The 17,483-nt window shown below is 39.4% G+C and overlaps 1 protein-coding gene across 8 annotated transcripts in view; it reads right to left on the reverse strand.

Moving 5' to 3' along the window:
- Positions 1-13,182: 13,182 nt before the first annotated feature.
- The window catches only part of BICRAL (BICRA like chromatin remodeling complex associated protein), a 104,298-nt gene continuing 99,997 nt past the window's right edge, over positions 13,183-17,483 (reverse strand). For all 8 annotated transcript variants that reach the window (XM_074310886.1, XM_074310883.1, XM_074310881.1 and 5 more), the window contains one exon: positions 13,183-14,272. In XM_074310886.1, coding sequence (XP_074166987.1) covers positions 13,476-14,272 — 797 coding nt within the window. In that variant the 3' untranslated portion in view covers positions 13,183-13,475. The remainder of the gene's footprint in view (positions 14,273-17,483) is intronic.

The following is a 17,483-nucleotide window of genomic DNA, read 5'->3' on the forward strand; positions in this document are numbered from 1 at the left end:
AGAGCAGAGAACCTAGTCAGTGGGAGTCACGCAGAGTCCAGGCCGTGGCGGAGCTAAGAATGGAGCTGGCGGGAAAGAAGGCCGAGCACATCAGCCCGGCTTAAGGAAGCGCTCTCCCGGGCACAGCGGGCAAGCAAGGGCCACAAACCAAAGTAACCCAGTCTCTGCCACTGGGAGCTTACAGGTTAACAAACGGGAAGCCACCGTATGCAAATAGATGCAAACTAGACAGATTCGGCCAGATGCCATGCTGTAGGAATGCAAGACATTAGGAAGAGCTTCCAACAGAAGGTGGCAATGGGATTGAGTCTTGAAGACAGCTATTCTCAAAGGGGGATGTGAAGAGGTGGAACATTCCGGACTCAGGAGATGGAACCTTGTGTGTAAGGAAGAGCAAGTTGGCCCACGTGGCTGGACTACAAAGGGAAAGGAAGCGAAGAACCCTGAGAGGGCAGGGCAGGGCAGGGCAGGGCTAAAGTGAAAAGAAATCGGTTCTGATTACACACCTGGGAAAGTAATTGAAAGTCCTAAGAGTCGTTGGGATCTACAAGTGAGATGGTGTAGGGGGAGAAAAAAGACCTAGGACATTCACATGAGTGAGCATGATATGAAGGAAAATCCAGCCAGGAGACAGAAAAGGCGCAGTCACCCAAGCACAACAAAAACAAGAGACACTCGCGACTTGAAAACCGCAGAGGAGACTCTTCCCAAGAACAAGTAATTTCAAATTCTGCAAAGGGATCAAGAAAGACGAGGACTTTAGATTAAAATAAGCCACCTTCTTATTTCTCTTTAGTTTTTTAAAAATAAAATTCAGTTTTATTTTCAGTTCTAAATTATCTTCTTCCCCATCCTTCTCCAATCCGTTGAGAATGCAAGGAAAAAAAAAACATTTTGCTTTCGTTCAGTCATTTTCAGTTGTGCCTGACTCTTCATAGCCCTATTTGGGGGTTTTCTTGGTGAAGATACTGGCACAGTTTGCCCTTTCCTTCTCCAGCTCATTTTACAGATAAGGAAAGTGAAGCAAATGGTTTTGTGACTTGCCCAGGGTCACGAGGCTAGTAACTGTCTGAGACCAGATTTGAAATCAGGAAGATGAATCTTCCTGACTCCAACCTTGGCATTCTACCCATTGTGCCACCCAGTTGCTCTTACAGATGTAGGCATAAAAAAATTCCTGTATGTCCAAAAAAGAAAAAAAAGAAGAAAATATGCTTCAATTTGTGATGATTCTATCAGCTTTAGAAAGTATGTTTCAACATTAGTCCTTAGGATTTGTGATTAGATTTGGTAATTAAGAGATGATTGGTAATTTTGGAGTGAAGAGATTTAGGTATTTGTGATTAAATTTGGTAATTTTGGAGTGAATAGATTTAGGTGAAGAATGAGGTCAGAAGCCAGATCACAGTTTAGAAGAAAGTGGGAGGATAGGAATTAATTTGAGAAGGGAAGAATTATAGAATGTTAGCTGTGATGGTACAGTGTAGTGAGGTTTTTTGTTTTTGTTTTTTTTCTTTAAGGATAGAGGATATTTGTAAATTTGTAGACATTAGGAAAGAACCATCAATATTTAGAAAGAGACTGAAGATTAGAGAGTTGTTAAAAGGTAAGCCATTTGCTGAAGAAGATAAAATAGAATGAGATCAATGTATAGGTAGAAAAGCTGGTATTAGCAAGAAGAAAGGTGACATTTGAGAATGTAGTGGAAAATGATGTTGTAGGGATGAGAAAACAGCAGAAGACAGAACTCAAAACGATGATCTCAAGTTTCTAAATGAAACACATACACATTCATAGGAGGGAGGCTAAAATAAAAAAAGGAAGTTTGAAACAGTTGTCATTGTGAGGATAGAGAATAACTGAATAGAAGAAATGTCTAATTGCACTAAAAGCACAGGTGAAAATTAGGTAACAAATTTCTAGTGAATCCAATCTAACAAGGTTTCCTGTTTCCTTCAACACCACTCAGCACTCAAAGTTGGAGCCATATGACCCAAGAGATGGTGCTAGCCAGACCAATGGAAAGGCAGTAGGGAAAAGGTGGCCTTATTATGGAATACTCAGAGTAATCAGTGCTGTCCATACATAGGAACATATAATCAAAATCTTAACCAAAGGACACATGTTTTAACCAGCCATTGCCCAGGCTGGTCACAACACTTTATATAAATATCTATTATTTCATAGAAACCATTTTTTCTTTGCTTCCATTTCAGTATGGAAATGCTATTTTCCTATCCATCTTCTTGGCTGTTCCATGGTCATATTCCATATTCCTTTTTTTGGCTCCCTACATTTGCCATCACAAATCTTTCCCTGCTCCCAGAACCCCATTTGAAAGTCTCTGATCTTCTAGCTAATCAGAACACGGTAATCATCATAATATTGTCTGGCAAGAACTTTTGTCTCCTTCTCAGTAAAGGCCATCCCAAGGCTCTAGCTATTTGTCTCCAAGGTGGATGCCAGAAGCCAGATGAAAAGATGGATGGCTCTTTGCCAAACGGTGGTCCATTTTAGTAAGCATCTTTCAACATTCCCATGCCTGAAATCCTGTAACAATTACGGTTTATGTTGATGGTAGCTATATATATACCTTGTCTTTCCCAAGATGGAATTAAAAAAAAAAACAAAACCCCAAACCTAAAGTATACTTCTAGTACCTCTTCTTATCAAAATGAGCTCTCTTCTATTCAACTAAACTTTTGGACTGGAAGGCATGGTTATCATGTCCATGCTCCTCAGTTTAGGAACACAGTGTCTTCTGTTTCATTAGTGTAGCCCTCTCCCAAGTAGATTAAGCCCCATGAGGACAAGGCAGTGGGGCTCACACTTATCTCCAACCAAAAGGTTAGCCTAGAATTAGGCATTCAATTACTGTTGATTAATTTTGTTTTGTTGTGTGAATGTGAAATATCCATTTAATACAGAAAGGCTGCATTAGACCAAAAACTCCTTGGAAACAGAGGTCTTAGCTATCTCCTCATCTCCATCTTCTCCATAGTGCCTTATACAAGGTAGTGGCTTGACTGAATCAACACCTGGAGGGTAGGGGTTGTGTTTGTTGTGAAAGTCAAATATCTAAACAGACATTAGCATCACTACTAGTGGTCAGAGTTGGAAAGGACCTTAGAATAGATGTCCAACCTTATATTTTATAAATGAGTTAACAGAGCCAGAGCAGAAAATGAGATGCCTATGGTTATACTCCAACCTCTTCCACAGTTGTTGGAAGAGGTTGGAGTAGAGCCCAGGTTTACTGGCACTGGCTACATGGACTTGCTGATCTTGACTCAGCATCTAGGCTCTGTGCAAGTAATAAAGATGAAGTTCTGGCTGGATAGTGTAATAGAAATGGCTCTCAAATCCCCATTCTTCCACTTACTAGCTATGTATTTTGGGGGCAAGCCACTAATTTTCTTTAAGACTCAGATTCATCTTCTATAAAATGAGCAGACTAGACAGGATGAGTACTAATGGGGCTTTCCACATCTGACATTCAATAAATTGATAAGATTATGAATGCTTAATGTATTAACACTCACCTAATACGATAGTTGCTGGTTGCCTTCTGCTGTCTCCTTTGGCTTCTTTTTGCCACCAGATGGTGCTATGAGAATATATATATTTTTTAAACCAAAAAGTCATCAGGGCTCAAAATCCAGAGCAAGACTGACCATTTAATGAATCTATGGAAACATGCACTGGCAAAATCATTCAGCAAATACTATGTGCATAGCACAGGGCTTCTGAAAGGATCATGGGATGGAGAAGACTATTAAGAATCAATCAGTGTGGAAGTGTAAATCTTCAACATAAAGAAGATCCAACTCACTTCCAGTTGATCAATGATGGACAGGGGTAGCTGCATCCAGAGAAGAAACACTGGGAGGGGAATGAAAATTGTTAGCACTAATATCTGTCTGCCCAGGTTGCATGTACCTTCGGATTCTAATGTTTATTGTGCAACAAGAAAATGATATTCGCACACATGTATTGTACCTAGACTATATTGTAACACATGTAAAATGTATGGTATTGCCTGTCATCGGGGGGAGGGAATAAAGGGAGGGGGGGTAATTTGGAAAAATGAATACAAGGGATAATATTATAAAATATATATATATATATATATATATATATAATAAAAAATAAATTAAAAAAAAAAAAAAAAAGAATCAATCAGTGAACAATCATTTATTAAGAGCCTGTGATATGCTAGATATGTAAGAAACTGTATTCTTGGCTTCAAGAAACTTATACTCCAAAGAACTCTATTATTTTTAATGTCTTCACAAAATAATAGTAATATTAGCTGGCATTTATATAGCACCTTAAGGTTTTCAACGCACCTTAAAAATATTATCTCATTTGATCCTCGCAACAATTTTGGGAGTAGAGGCTGTTATTGTCTCTACTTTACAGATGAGGAAACTGAGGCAAATAGAGGTTAAATAATTTGCCCACAGTTACAGAGCTAGTAAAGATCAAAGGTAAGATTTTAACTCAAGTCCTCCTGGCCTCCAAGTTCAGTGTTCTATCTACTGTACTTCCTGCTTTTGTTGCCCCATCCCCTTAATTCCTCTAGTTATCCTGCGGTTCAGATCTGACCTGTCCCAATGATGTGTCTCATTCTTGTGAGATTCCAAACAATCTGGGGTTGATAACATTTTGGGTCAGTCTCTAATGGCTCCTGGATTCATTGTCAAATAAATAATCCCCTTGCCAAGTAAGTTGTCTGTGGAACACCTGCTCTTTGGGAATATCTCAAGCACTGCCCCTTCTTTTTCTATCCTTAACTCCAAACTATCACAATCTCCTATGTACTTCTTCTCAGGTACTTCAAAGCATCTTTGATAGGCTTGAGAATCAAGCTGGAAGCCAAGATATGGTTGCAAATTGTGACTCTGCTATTTACTAGTTCAATGTTCTTTGGTGAATGGCTTTTACCTCTGAATGTGTTTCCTCCTTCATAAAATAGGTTCACAAATTTGGATTTGGAAGAGAAGTTATCCTTCAGTCTAGTCCTCTCATGCAGTGGCCAATGGACTAAGCCAAGGGGGGAGATAGGTTAACCAAGGTTGTACACAGAGTAAGTAGCAGAGCTGAGTAACCCAACGCCCCCCTCCCCCCATTCCAAATCCATTAAGTCACTGCTTCCTAAACAGGAAGAGGAACATGCTTTGTAAATCCTAAAAGGCTATAGAAATGTGAACTGCTATTATGCATAAGACATCTTGAGCACTTACTGGGGTGACAGCAGGAGGAGGAAATCAAAAAAAGTGAGAAAGATGGGAGTTTAGTTAGGGAGGTCTAGAGCTACTATGCAGTGGTTACAAGCCTGCAGGAAACAGTGGTATTCAGGGAATGCTCTTGATCTTCACTGTCACTGCCTATCCACATTCACCTGCTGATCACCACTTCTGCCCATTTCCTACACCATTCCCAAGGAATACTTGGATTTCACGTGGGTAGGATGCAGTGTAGCCTGGTAACCTTCAATACAGATTGGCCCTGTAACCCTGGGAGACACACTGGACCTCCTAGCTGGTGGTGTGGGCCCGTGGTCTCCAAAGTGGGCACCGTGGCAAGGCCTGGAGGGGTCATAAACCACTGTTGGGTGGAAGTGTGAGAAAATGTGATTGTGTTCATTCTTTGGATTTGTTTCCAGCACAACCATACCTACTTACCCTTATCCCCCAATATTCCTAGGCTCTACCACTTTCCTTTGCTATGAGGTTTCTCAGCTGAACACATTCTGAGCCCCAAGTTCATTCCTAACATAAATGTAGCTCATTCACTCACAGCAACAGATGTTCGGATATCACTGAGAAAATTCCCCTTTTTCTCAAAGGTTACTGCATGGCTTTAGTTGGTGCTCCTTTAGAGGGAAGAGTCTCCAAACAGGACAGTGGAAGAATAAGAGCTCTGTCGTGCTCACCCCTCACCTCCCCGCCTTTTCATTTTGGATGGGAAAAAGTGATTCACCCAGGAAGAACAGCCATAAGATCTGCATTGCATCATTCTCATTTCTCCCCCGAAACCTCCCCCATCTTCCAAAGTTCCTGGCCCAGGTTCACAGCCCAGTGTCATCTCTGACACCTGATTCTTCATCTCACATTTCCAGTCTGTTGATTTTGTTCTATCTTCCCCTAGACTACCTCTTGGATCTGTTCCCTTCTCTCTACATGCATTATCCACATTTCATCAGGTCCTTGGACTATTGCAATAGTCCCCTAATTGATCTCTGCCTCTTGTCCTTCTCATCATCTTCCACACAATTGCCAAAGTGATCTTCCTAAAGCATAGGTATGAGTATGTCATTCCCCTACATAGGAAAATTCTAGTGGCTCCACTGAGTCTAGGATTTAATAGATTTCATTTTTATCTCATCCTCTTTTAATTTCTATTTCTATGTACATTTTATATTGTACACCATTAACCATGGTAGTACACGTATATGATTTTTAAACAAGTAAATATACATGTTATTTGGAGTGTATATTTAAAAAACTTTTTACTGAAGAGGAGTAAACCAAAAAATTTGGAAACTACTGGACCAGCCTACTTACACTAAGCTGTGGAACACTTCCTGAGCCATACTGGGAAAGGATATTTTCTCATAGGAAGATCTCTACACCAGTGAAGTCACAGGCCTATATTAAAAAATTAAACAAACAAAACCAAGGAAGGGGAGCAATCAGGTTACAGAACGTGGAAGTAAATGAATCAAGAATTTGGCAATCACCTTTAGAATCGGCAGTGGCTACAGAAATCATTTTAGTCCAAATCTTTCATTTTCTATAATCAGTGGACCTCAAACTTTTAAAATAGGGGGCCAGTTAGTTCTCTGTCCCTCAGACTGTTGGAGGGACCGACTATAATAAAAACAAAAGCTCACACTCTGTCTCCACCCCTCAGCCCATTTGCCATAACCCTGCCCGCTGCATAAATGCCCTCAGCGGGAGCATCTGGCCTGAGGGCAGTAGTTTGAGAACCCCTTCTAGATGAAGAAACAGGCCTTCTAAAGGTAAGTAACATTCCCAAAGTTGCATCAAGGCTAGCAGCCAAACTCAGAAGCTCTGAAGAGAAATCCAGTGCTTCCTTTGCCACATAATGAGCTTTGTTTTGTCCTGATGTATAATTGAAGTCTAAGGAAGGAAAAGGGAAGGAGAGGAAAAAAGAAGGGAGAGAGGGAGAAAGGAAGAAAGAGAGAGGGAAAGGAAGAGAAGGAAAAGGAGAAAGGAAAAAGAGGAGACACAAAAGAATAGAGAGGGAGGGGAGGGTAAGGGAGAAGGAGGAAGAAGAGGAAAAAGAGGGGAGGAGAGGAACAGAGACAGGGAGAGAGGGAGGGGAGAGGCTGAGGGCTGATGAGAGAGGTAGCAACCTCATAATGATCAAAATGTAAAAATGCTGGGTTTTTTGATTTTGGGTTTTTTTTTTTTTTTTTTTTTTTTTTTGGCAAGGCAATTGGGGTTAAGTGTCTTGCCCGAGTTCACACAGCTAGGAAGTGTTTCTCCTCTGAGGCTGCATTTGAACTCCTGTCTCCAGGACTGGTGCTCTATCCACAAGGGTGCTGGTTTTGAAGAGAACCTGGGTTTGCAGTGGCTCTGCCATGTCCTGCCGCTGTATCCTGGCAGGATACAATCTGGTTGAGCCTGGCTGTTCATTGTAAAATGGGGAGACTGTTCTGGATGATTCCCGAAATCTCTTCTGATTCTACATTTATAATCCATGTACACATAGGAAGACTAGGAAGGGGGCTGGAAAGTAGACTTGTGTGAAACAAGGAAACCTGAGGAAAAAACAAAACTGCTTGCTCTAAATTATTCCAGAATTACCTCATCCAGCACTTTAGACATTTTAAACTTTTCACATCTAGAATCTCACTTTACAAAAATCCTGAGAGATGCCCATTTACCTTCTTTGGGTCCACTTTGGAGGTGGGGAATAGGCTTATTAGTAAGGTTAAGTGACAAGAGCCAGACAATGACAGAAATTACCCTAGAACTCAGGCTGACAGAGCCCAGTCCATGACTCTTCTTCCCTCGTCACCTTGCTTCCTGCACATCCAGAATCCTCTCTCTTTTTTTCTTTTTCAGATTTTGTTGTACCAAAGGTAACTATTAAGAAGATTAAGACCTCTTAATGAGATAAATTTGAGAGCATGCCATTTATATCACAAGGTATAGGTTGCTTTATGCAATCAATAGGTTCCTGAAATATTTGTGCAAATTGAATTATATATACCCGGTGACTTACATAATTCCAGAGATTCTTTTTTGGAAATGAAGTCAAGGGCCTTGGTGTGGGGACATAGGAGAGCAGCTCACTCCAGGGTGGCTGTCCAGGAAGATTCCACCATGGTCCATTCTCTTCTCTCCTGTGATCCAGGTCCCCAAGTGCCCTCCATCTGCAAATGAATATTCAAGTGATCCTGTTATCACCAAAGAGATCACATAGCTGGGTTGGAACAAGGCCAGGCTAAAGACACTAAAGTCTGGCAGGGCAGAAGTCCTGGTGAAGACATGGCTTGACTGGGTCCATCTTCTTGACCCATTTTGAAGGTATTTTGTCCTCCTCTCCCTCCCCTAGTCATTTATGAAATTGTAAGGTAGAGAACTCAGTTCCCAAATCACAGGGTAGAAGTTCCAGGATTTGAATATGGGCCTTCTGACTCCAAATCTACATTCTCTTTCCCTTTCACTGCTCTCACTACACTGGATGACTGACTGCTGGCTAGTGCCACATTCCTAGAATTTAGCTATCTGTCCTCAGGGTCCTAGAGCATTTAAAAAACAGGAACCAAAAAATAAATCCTTGTCCAACAATTATAAGCACTAAAACCCAAGTCTGGGCTCAGTTGGTCTCCTACTTTTCTAAAGATATCACACACAAACACATAAAAGCCTTTAGTGATGACAAACCATAGGCAAACTTACTCCTAGACAAAGTCTCAGCAATCAAGATTTGGCCCTTTCCCCGAATATGACATTTTTCTCAGAGCTTCCACAAGGTGATTTCATTCACAGATTCACATACACGAGTTCTAGAAGAAAATGGCAAACCTCTCTAGTATCTTTGCCAAGAAAATCTTAAATAGGGTCCCAAAGAGTTGGACATCACTGAAAATGACTGACCAAAATATTTCAAATAGTGAGAGGCGTAGTTACAGATGACTTGGAGTAAACAGACTGTGGCCAGGTCCTTGCAGTAGAGATTAGTGAGGGGCTTTTCTGGTGTTACAATTACTTAATTGTAAGTTAGCAGAATCAATGTTTAAAAAAAAAATAACTAGTCTAGCAAGGGGTCTCAAATTCCTGTATAATGTATACTGATGATTTTCTGCCAAGCCTTTAGTTTCTAATTTCAATTTTCTAAATTTAATTTCTAAATGAATATATGTGTGTGTGTGTGTGTGTGTGTGTGTGTGTGTGTGTGTATGTGTGTGTGTGTGTGTGTGTGTGTGTGTGTAAGGGGTGAGTGGGAATAAACTAAGTTAAAGACATTATTTTTAACTTTTAACTTCTCGATAAAAATTCAGCCAAAGACAACAGTATACTGTTCCCATAAATGTAACATTTGGTGGGTATCATAGTTGTTAAAAAGCTACCAAGCTGTTTGGGAAATAAGGGGAAGGGTCAATGGTTATACAGAACCACACAAGGATGATTTTATATCCAACGACAAGCTTTTTCTCAGTACATTTCAATCAATCCTGAATGAAATAAATCAGGCCATCATCTGAATTTTGTCAACTAATGATCCCAAAGGAGAGTTCTACTTTTTTTTGAAAACTTTACCTTTCTTCTCATTTTGGGGCTAACTTGGGGCATAGAATAGACACATAATATTTGCAGATCTGGTGAACTGATGGGGAAGAATTTCCTGATGATTTCCATGATCATCATTCTGTTCCAATATGACAATTCCCTTTTTTCCTGATTGTCCTTGTTTCAATTATTTCTTCACTTGAAGAACAGTATGGTATAAAGAACACTGAACTTTGACAAGGGATCTGACTCCATGGATTTCAGTTTCCTAGTTTTCTTATAAGGAAAATGACCCTTTGTTATCACCTGTACCACCTGCTTTCACAGTTCCTTATTGGGAAGAAAATACTTAAAACTGTCTGATGAAGACAAAGTTTCTTATGGATTTGAGGGTCAGCGGTGATTATGGTTAAACTTTCTGAATAACCAGGTTTTTTTCCTGTTTGCCAAAATTTACCTATAAAACTTTTGTCTTCTCACTTGCCAGTGATAATGATGTAGTAAAACAGAGTTCCCACTCCCAATGAACACTTTTTTGAGGGAGTGTAAATGGAAGAGAAGCAGGCTAAGGAGGAAATGTAGCCATTCTCATTTATAAAATCAAGACAATCACAGTTGCACATTTTCCCAAATCTTTGGCTGTATTGCAATGGTTGGTTCATTTTTGTAATCTCCAACTAAACATTTCCTAACCATGGATTAACAATATAGTTACTGACTGGTTTCTTTTAACAGTATTTATCCAACATAACAAAATAAACTGCAATTTGTTATACTTTTTTTTTTTTTTACAAAACATTTTATAAATATTTTTACAAAATGTATACAAAGCAATTTCAAGTGAGACATACTATACAAATGAAGGTATTTAAGCAAATAAAGTCCATACCACACTGACAATAAGGGACACATCCTCTTGAAGTCAAGTCAGTCTGTAAGGCCTCCCTAATCTAACAAATTGTACTAAATTCTTCAGAGTTAAAATATTTTTTTTCATCATTGCCAGTTCAAAATTTGCTTTAACTTTAGGCAGTATTTAAGGGACACGGAAAATCAAATGCTTAATAACAAATTCACATTTTCCACAACAACAACAACAAAAAGAAAATGATTTTTGTTAAGGAATACAAGTAGGTTAGATTAATGAACCTGAACAATATTAGCCATCCAAGGCTGGTTTCATTTAACCTGTTCCAGAGGGTGTTCAACACATGAGAGCTGTGTGTGTGTGTGTGTGTGTGTGTGTATGTGTGTGTGAGTGTGTACGTGTCTCTGTGTGTATGTCTGTGGGTAACCTAATCCGACAAGAATAAAATACATTTTGTAATCTTCGTCATTATCAAGAATCCTTTGTCCATAAAAAGTAAACTTACATATAGGACACAAACATTTACAAGGTTTGTTTTGGTAAATTAAGCTCTCCATCTGCTAGACAAATATTAGGGCTCTTAAACCCTATAAAAGACAAAATATGGAGCAGCTGGGGTCAGGGTAGCAATGGGCTTTGTTGAGGAGAAGGAAGGAAAGATGGTTCATAGGCATGAAATCCATTTTCTCACTCAAGAACGCTACCCTACTGGCTTCTCTGTATGTAGCCCCACAGTAAAAGTCCTAATGGAAATTAAGATAGCCTAATTCCTAAGAGTAGTTTGAGAACTTGGAGGCTTGGAGTGGGGTGAGGTGAGAGGGGTCTTATGATAATGGTGCCCAAACAGAAATTTCAAACTGGCAATATACCAACTCAGTCTAATATGTTACATTGGTGAGGTCTGGGGAATGTTGAGCTGTGACAATTCACATCCTGGATATTGGCACAAATTAGTAAAAATGACAATCCTTTAACAGCCTAGATCTTCCGGTTTCTAGTTTTATAGTGAGGAGGAAGGGGTGGAGAAAGGGGGCAAATGGCCCATCGAGTTTATGAGGACTACCTTTAACACAGGTTAGATAAAACAGAGGAGGAGAGAAGATAAGAGAAGAGCAGTTTCTTTCTTCCCCATTAAGTGTAAGTTGCTGTTCTTTTAAATGGTCAGAGACTTTACTTTCTCTTTTCAGGCCACTCTAAAAGATAAAACACCCAGCATGAGAGTAATGGGTGGCCTCTGCCCCAGAGAGAATCAGAAGCAGGTCTGGAGTCTTGGCAACCAATGATAAAGTAAAGGCTAAAGGATACACATGTCAAGAGAGAAAGTAACAGGCAATAAGACGGGAAGAAAGACATGAAATAAAAGAGGGAGAGTGCACTGCTGTCATCATAAAAGGTTTCTGTTTTTGAACTAGCATATATACATATATGCATGTATGTGTGTATATTTTATATATATATATATATATATGAATATTTTTTTCATACAGTTGTTCAGCAACAGTTGAGAAACTGATGGATACAACAGCATTAAGGTCAAAAATAACAAAAGTGGCATGCTCTGAGGAAAGGAAATGAATGAAAAATGAGCTGGAAGGAAAAAAATAAATAAAGCAAGAAGAATCTATTATCATCAACATGAACACTGGCCAAGTACAAACCATCAAAGGGCATCCTTTGGCTCTACATTTTTTTTTTTAAAGATCTTTCCTTTCAACAGTGGATTGAGCTGGTTTACTTTGGTCTTTATGTATTTTGGTAATTGTAATTGCTACTTAGGGCAACTAATATTTTGACAGTTAACAATCATAAACAAAGCTAAAGTCCCCTTAAAAAGTATAAATTAAAACATAACACTGTTTTCAAATGAAAGTGCATTTTGACACTTGGTGGGGTTGGTTTTAAAAATAAAATCAAAGAAACCCAAACAAACAAAAACATACCACATCATAAAGATTTAGTTTGACTATATCCAATTATAAAATGCAAAACTTTTTCTTCTCAATAGTTAACATATATGCATTTAAATATATACACATATATAATAATCATGGCTCTACATGGCCTCCCTCCCCTGTACACTTTGCCACTTAAAGAGTCTAAGCTCGCATTATTAATTCAAGTCATGCTATTGTGACTAAGGACAGAGCATAACTTAAATGAAATTCACCAGATACAGACATACCATAAAACAGGAAGTTTTGTTCCAGGTGCCCTAGAAAAGGGTTTGGATGATGGAGGGAGCCCTGCAATGCCCTGATGCTCCTGTTCAGGCTTCCCAGGCCAAAGCATGGGGATTCTCAGCCAGAGAGCTAGTTGCTGCTGCTTCAAGGCGGCCTTTAGGTCTGAGGCCATGGAGTTGCTCTTTCCCTCTCCCCCAAAAACAAAACTCTCAAACAGGGATATGGATTGGGACTAAAAAACAAAAGCAGCTTCTATTGGTCTTGTTGGACTTTTTTTTTTTAAATAAGTATTTTTTCATATGATATGTGATTGTCAGCATTTTACTTCGGGCCTAATGGACTGTGATCTCATTGAGTTACAGTGTTGTTGTTTTTTTTTTTTCTTTTTTTCTTTTTTTTAAACAAAACAAAACAAAAATGACCATAAGCACTATCCTAACACTTGAGATGTGTAGGGCCTATGAGACTGCTTTCTAACAAGGATGAGCTTTACTGGGTAATCTCCCTGTAACCATAAGTATTGCTTTCAAACACAGAATAAGATTTGAGTTTAAAAGGGTGACCTGTGATGAAAGATCAGGCTGGTTGGAGTTAGGGGATGCTTTCCATTGGTTCTTGCTAGAAGAGAACGTTAACTTGCCCAGGGGACTGCTTCTATTAACACTCGAGAATACTATTTACAGCTGCTTCTAAAATGGAATCAGTTTCTACACCACCTTCACTGGGGTCCGGCATGAACCTTTCCAGGCAATTTTCTGGCGATGCCATTGGGGAAAAGTTGGGGAAATCTAATTCGATGGAACCACTGCCAGCCATGTCAGTTTGGAGATGTCTCCCAGGTTTTTTGAGTTCCAAGATGTTTTTGAACGTCGTTTCTAAACTCTTAGTAAGTTGGAGATCTGGTTGGGGTTCACCTGACCCTTTCATGATGTCTGTGTGTAGAACCTCATTCTTTGGAGAATTCCGTAGAGTTTTGTCTTGAAGGGAATTGTTACATGTCCCCTCCGAGTGAGGTTCAATAGTATTACTTGATCGCTGGCTGTCCGTACCATGATCTAATCTGGATGAAGTTTTCAGGGGGCCTTCAGAGCCCGGAGAGCACTCCGTTCCCCTGGCAGAGTCTCTCCTGACTACTTTCTCTTCAGCTGTGCCCCCAAACTGAATTGTACCTGCCTTGTCAAATTTTAGGGCTTTGCCAAGGCATTCCGTTTTTTTAGAAATATTTCCTCCTGGGGAGACCATAATGTGGTTAGGCACTGTATGAGGCTGATCATCATTTGCTGGTTCTGCCATGCCTAGTTTGGCTCGATCTCTGCTTTGGACCTTGGCGGTCACTGCCAGGTTCAGAGAACTTGATGCTTTGTTGCCATGCTGGTCACTCCTGCCAAAATGTGTCTCTTCTGTAGCTTTATCTAGTTGTTTGGAGGAACAACAGAAATCGGCCTGATAACCATCTGGAAGTAGGAAAAAACATACCTGAGTCTATAGCTTTTGTGTATGAAAGACATTTAGTGAATGGACAAGACAAGAGGAGCCAAATGAATAGAAGCTAGGTGGGTAAGATGAATAGGGTGAACACATATCAGACTCTATTATATTACTTCCTATCCTTTGACAGGGTCTGGTTAGCAAACTAGGAGCTTCATGTCTAGAATGGTAAACCAATCAGCAGGTTTTGGTAGGCACCAGCTTGGAAACTTGGACCTCTCCTGGAATGTGGTGGCTTGAAGAAATATAGGTCAATTAGTTGGGCAAAAGCCCTCCCCCAAGCCTGGTCACTCAGCTGTTTTGTTTTTTTTTCTTTCCCCTCCCCCGCTTTTTGGGAAAAAGTCTAAAAACATCTTAGACAATAGGCATCAGGCCTGGAATGGTTTTCCCCTTACAAGGTATAAGCAGCTTGAATTAGGTCATGAAGAATATCTACTTTTCCCCCAAAAAAGTAATGGAGCTTCAATAAATCTGCACATATAGACAACAGTAAATTTAGTCATGCTTTGTTGAGACTAAAAAGTGGTCAGTGAGGTCATTAAGAAATGCTTTCATCTTGGGACAAATAGGAAAATTGGATGGAAGGCATGGAGCAAAAACAACTGTATTGAACAAAGCTAAGAAGAGTTCACAGGATGGCTGAACTGACCTTGAACTGAAAGATCATGAGACCTACAGAAGTGTTGTAATGAGACTTTAGGGGAAAAAAAGAGTTAATTCTTCAGTTAGAAAATGAGAAGGTCAAAAAGATACATGATAAAATCCATTAAAAAAAAAAAATCTAAAACCTGAGTGAATTGTGCCTTGTTTTCTATCTGGACCAACAAATTCATTGCCCTTATTCTCTGCCCAGTTTGTAGATCCTTAAGGACCACCAAACTTTTCCAACTTGCAGCTGAATCCTCTGATTTGTGTTATATTCCACTCTTGGAATAGGAGATTTTGCTTTATTTATCTACTTATATGCACAGCACAGTACTTCACACTCAAAATCTGGACTTGAAGGGAACTCTAGAAGCCACTGAGTCCAACCTCCACTCTTTAGAAAGGAGGGACCTGAAGTACAGAGAGATTAAGGGACTTGCCAGAGTCACACAGCTATTAAATAGTGGCGTTGGGATGGGAGCTCAAGCCCAGTCCTTCCTAAGCATTAATATAACTGCTTAATAAATGTTCATTCATTCATTTGCTAGTATAGGGAACTCCTGGTAAAAAAAAAATTCTCTCTACTATATTACAGTCTTAGAGAGATGTTTTACAGATTCAAGATATGGAAAGACTTAAGCCTAGGAGTGTTCTGCCTCTAAGAATTGCCTAAATCTTGGAATGCCAGAACTAGAGGGTACCCTCTTAATAACAGCTACTAAGAAGGGACCGGTTCATACAAATATTATCAAATATCCAGTTTACAGATGAGGAGGTTGAGATCACACAGCTGGGAAATAGCAGGCCTGGCCTCAAATCTATTCCTTCAATTATCAACATTCTTTCCCCAAGATGATGTTGCTGACCCTGAGGCCCAAAGAGGGAACTCTAGGGAAAATACAATATATCCTCCTCTGAAACAAGTAATAAACATGCAATTTCTTATACAGAGTGCCTCCATAATAGGACAAAAAGACAAAAAAGACTCAGGCCGACTGAAGGTAGGAAAAAAGAAGCACAGTGACAAAAGCAAGATACCAATGTCTAAGGAACAAAGAAAAGCTAGGGAAGAAACAAAAAGGGTGGCAGAAGTTATTGAGACAAATTTGGGTTCTTCAGATGACCTTTTTGCAGATGCTTGCATGGGGGTACTGGCAAGAACCAGCCCCCTATTGAATGGGACTAAGTGGTTGACAAAAAGCCTCTTCTAAGAAGAAGGTGAATGGATGCCAGGGAGCTGTATGAGCAATGAGAATTGAAAGCAAAACAACAGATGACAGACAATTCTCAGCTTCAACAAGAGAATGGAATTAGGCAAAAAATTACCAAGATCCCTTACTGAGCAAGGAGGACAAAAATAAGACAGAAAAATCCCATGCATTATAAAAATATTCACAACAGTGTTTTTTGTGCAAAGAATTATATACAATGTAGGTGTACATCAATAGGAAACAGCTGGGACATCTAGTTGGTGCAGTGGATAGAGCACCAACCTGAAGTCAGAAGGTCCTGAGTTCAAATGTGACTTCAGACACTTAACACTTCCTAGCTGTTTGACCCTGGGCAAGTCACTTAACCCCAATTGTCTCAGGAGAAAAAAAAGGAAATAGCTAAACAAATTTCAAGTATGTCACTTTAATAGATTATTGTGCCACAAAATAAGAGAAATATGAGGAATTCAGAAAAACATGGAACAAATTTGATGGAGAGTAAACTTAAAAAGCAATAGATTAAAAAATATATATGTATATACACACACATACACAATTGTTACTATAATGTAAATGAACAGAAAACAAAGCTGAACAACATACAATTATGATAAAAACCAAACTGTGTTTTGGAGAAGAGATAAACAAATGCATCTCATCTCATTGCTTTTGCTAAAGGGGCTGAGACTATGGGTGTATAATGCCATATGCAGTCAGTTAATGAGGTAATATTTTATTCAATTTAGCTTAATAAATTTTTCCCCCTCTCTTTTATAATAAGATGGTGCTTCTCAGAAACTTGGGGGAGTTGGGGAAAGTGGGCAGATCTGGAAATGATTATGAGATTAAAAATAAAGGGCAGTTAGTTTTTTATCTGTACCTTGAGTACCCATCTCAAGGGTTTGTTGCAAAAATTCACTAAGTTTTAGAGCTGAAAGGGCCTTGGAGATTGCCTAGTCTAAACCTGAGATTATTCAGAGGTAAAGTAAGATTATAGTACCCTTAGGATAGCTGAGATTTGATTCCAGTCTTCCAACCATAAACTCTTGTACTATGATGTGTTCCTTCTTCATATGTGTGTTCAATAATGCTCAGAAACACTTTGAAAGCATTGCTAGTATATCTGTTGCAAATATTTGTTAAGTAAAACCATGAATCATGGCTTAGTAAGAATTACAGATTATTAGCCAGGAAAGAGACAAATGGGCAGGCAGAGAGAGGGAAAAGGAAGGAAAACATATATTTGCTTTATGTTTTGCATCTATGAAAAGGATTTTAAACTAAAAATTGAGCACTGAGAAAACTGATCATCCTGGCATAC

The sequence above is a fragment of the Sminthopsis crassicaudata genome, chromosome 4 (assembly GCF_048593235.1).
Source record: "Sminthopsis crassicaudata isolate SCR6 chromosome 4, ASM4859323v1, whole genome shotgun sequence".
Taxonomy (NCBI): Eukaryota; Metazoa; Chordata; class Mammalia; order Dasyuromorphia; family Dasyuridae; genus Sminthopsis; species Sminthopsis crassicaudata.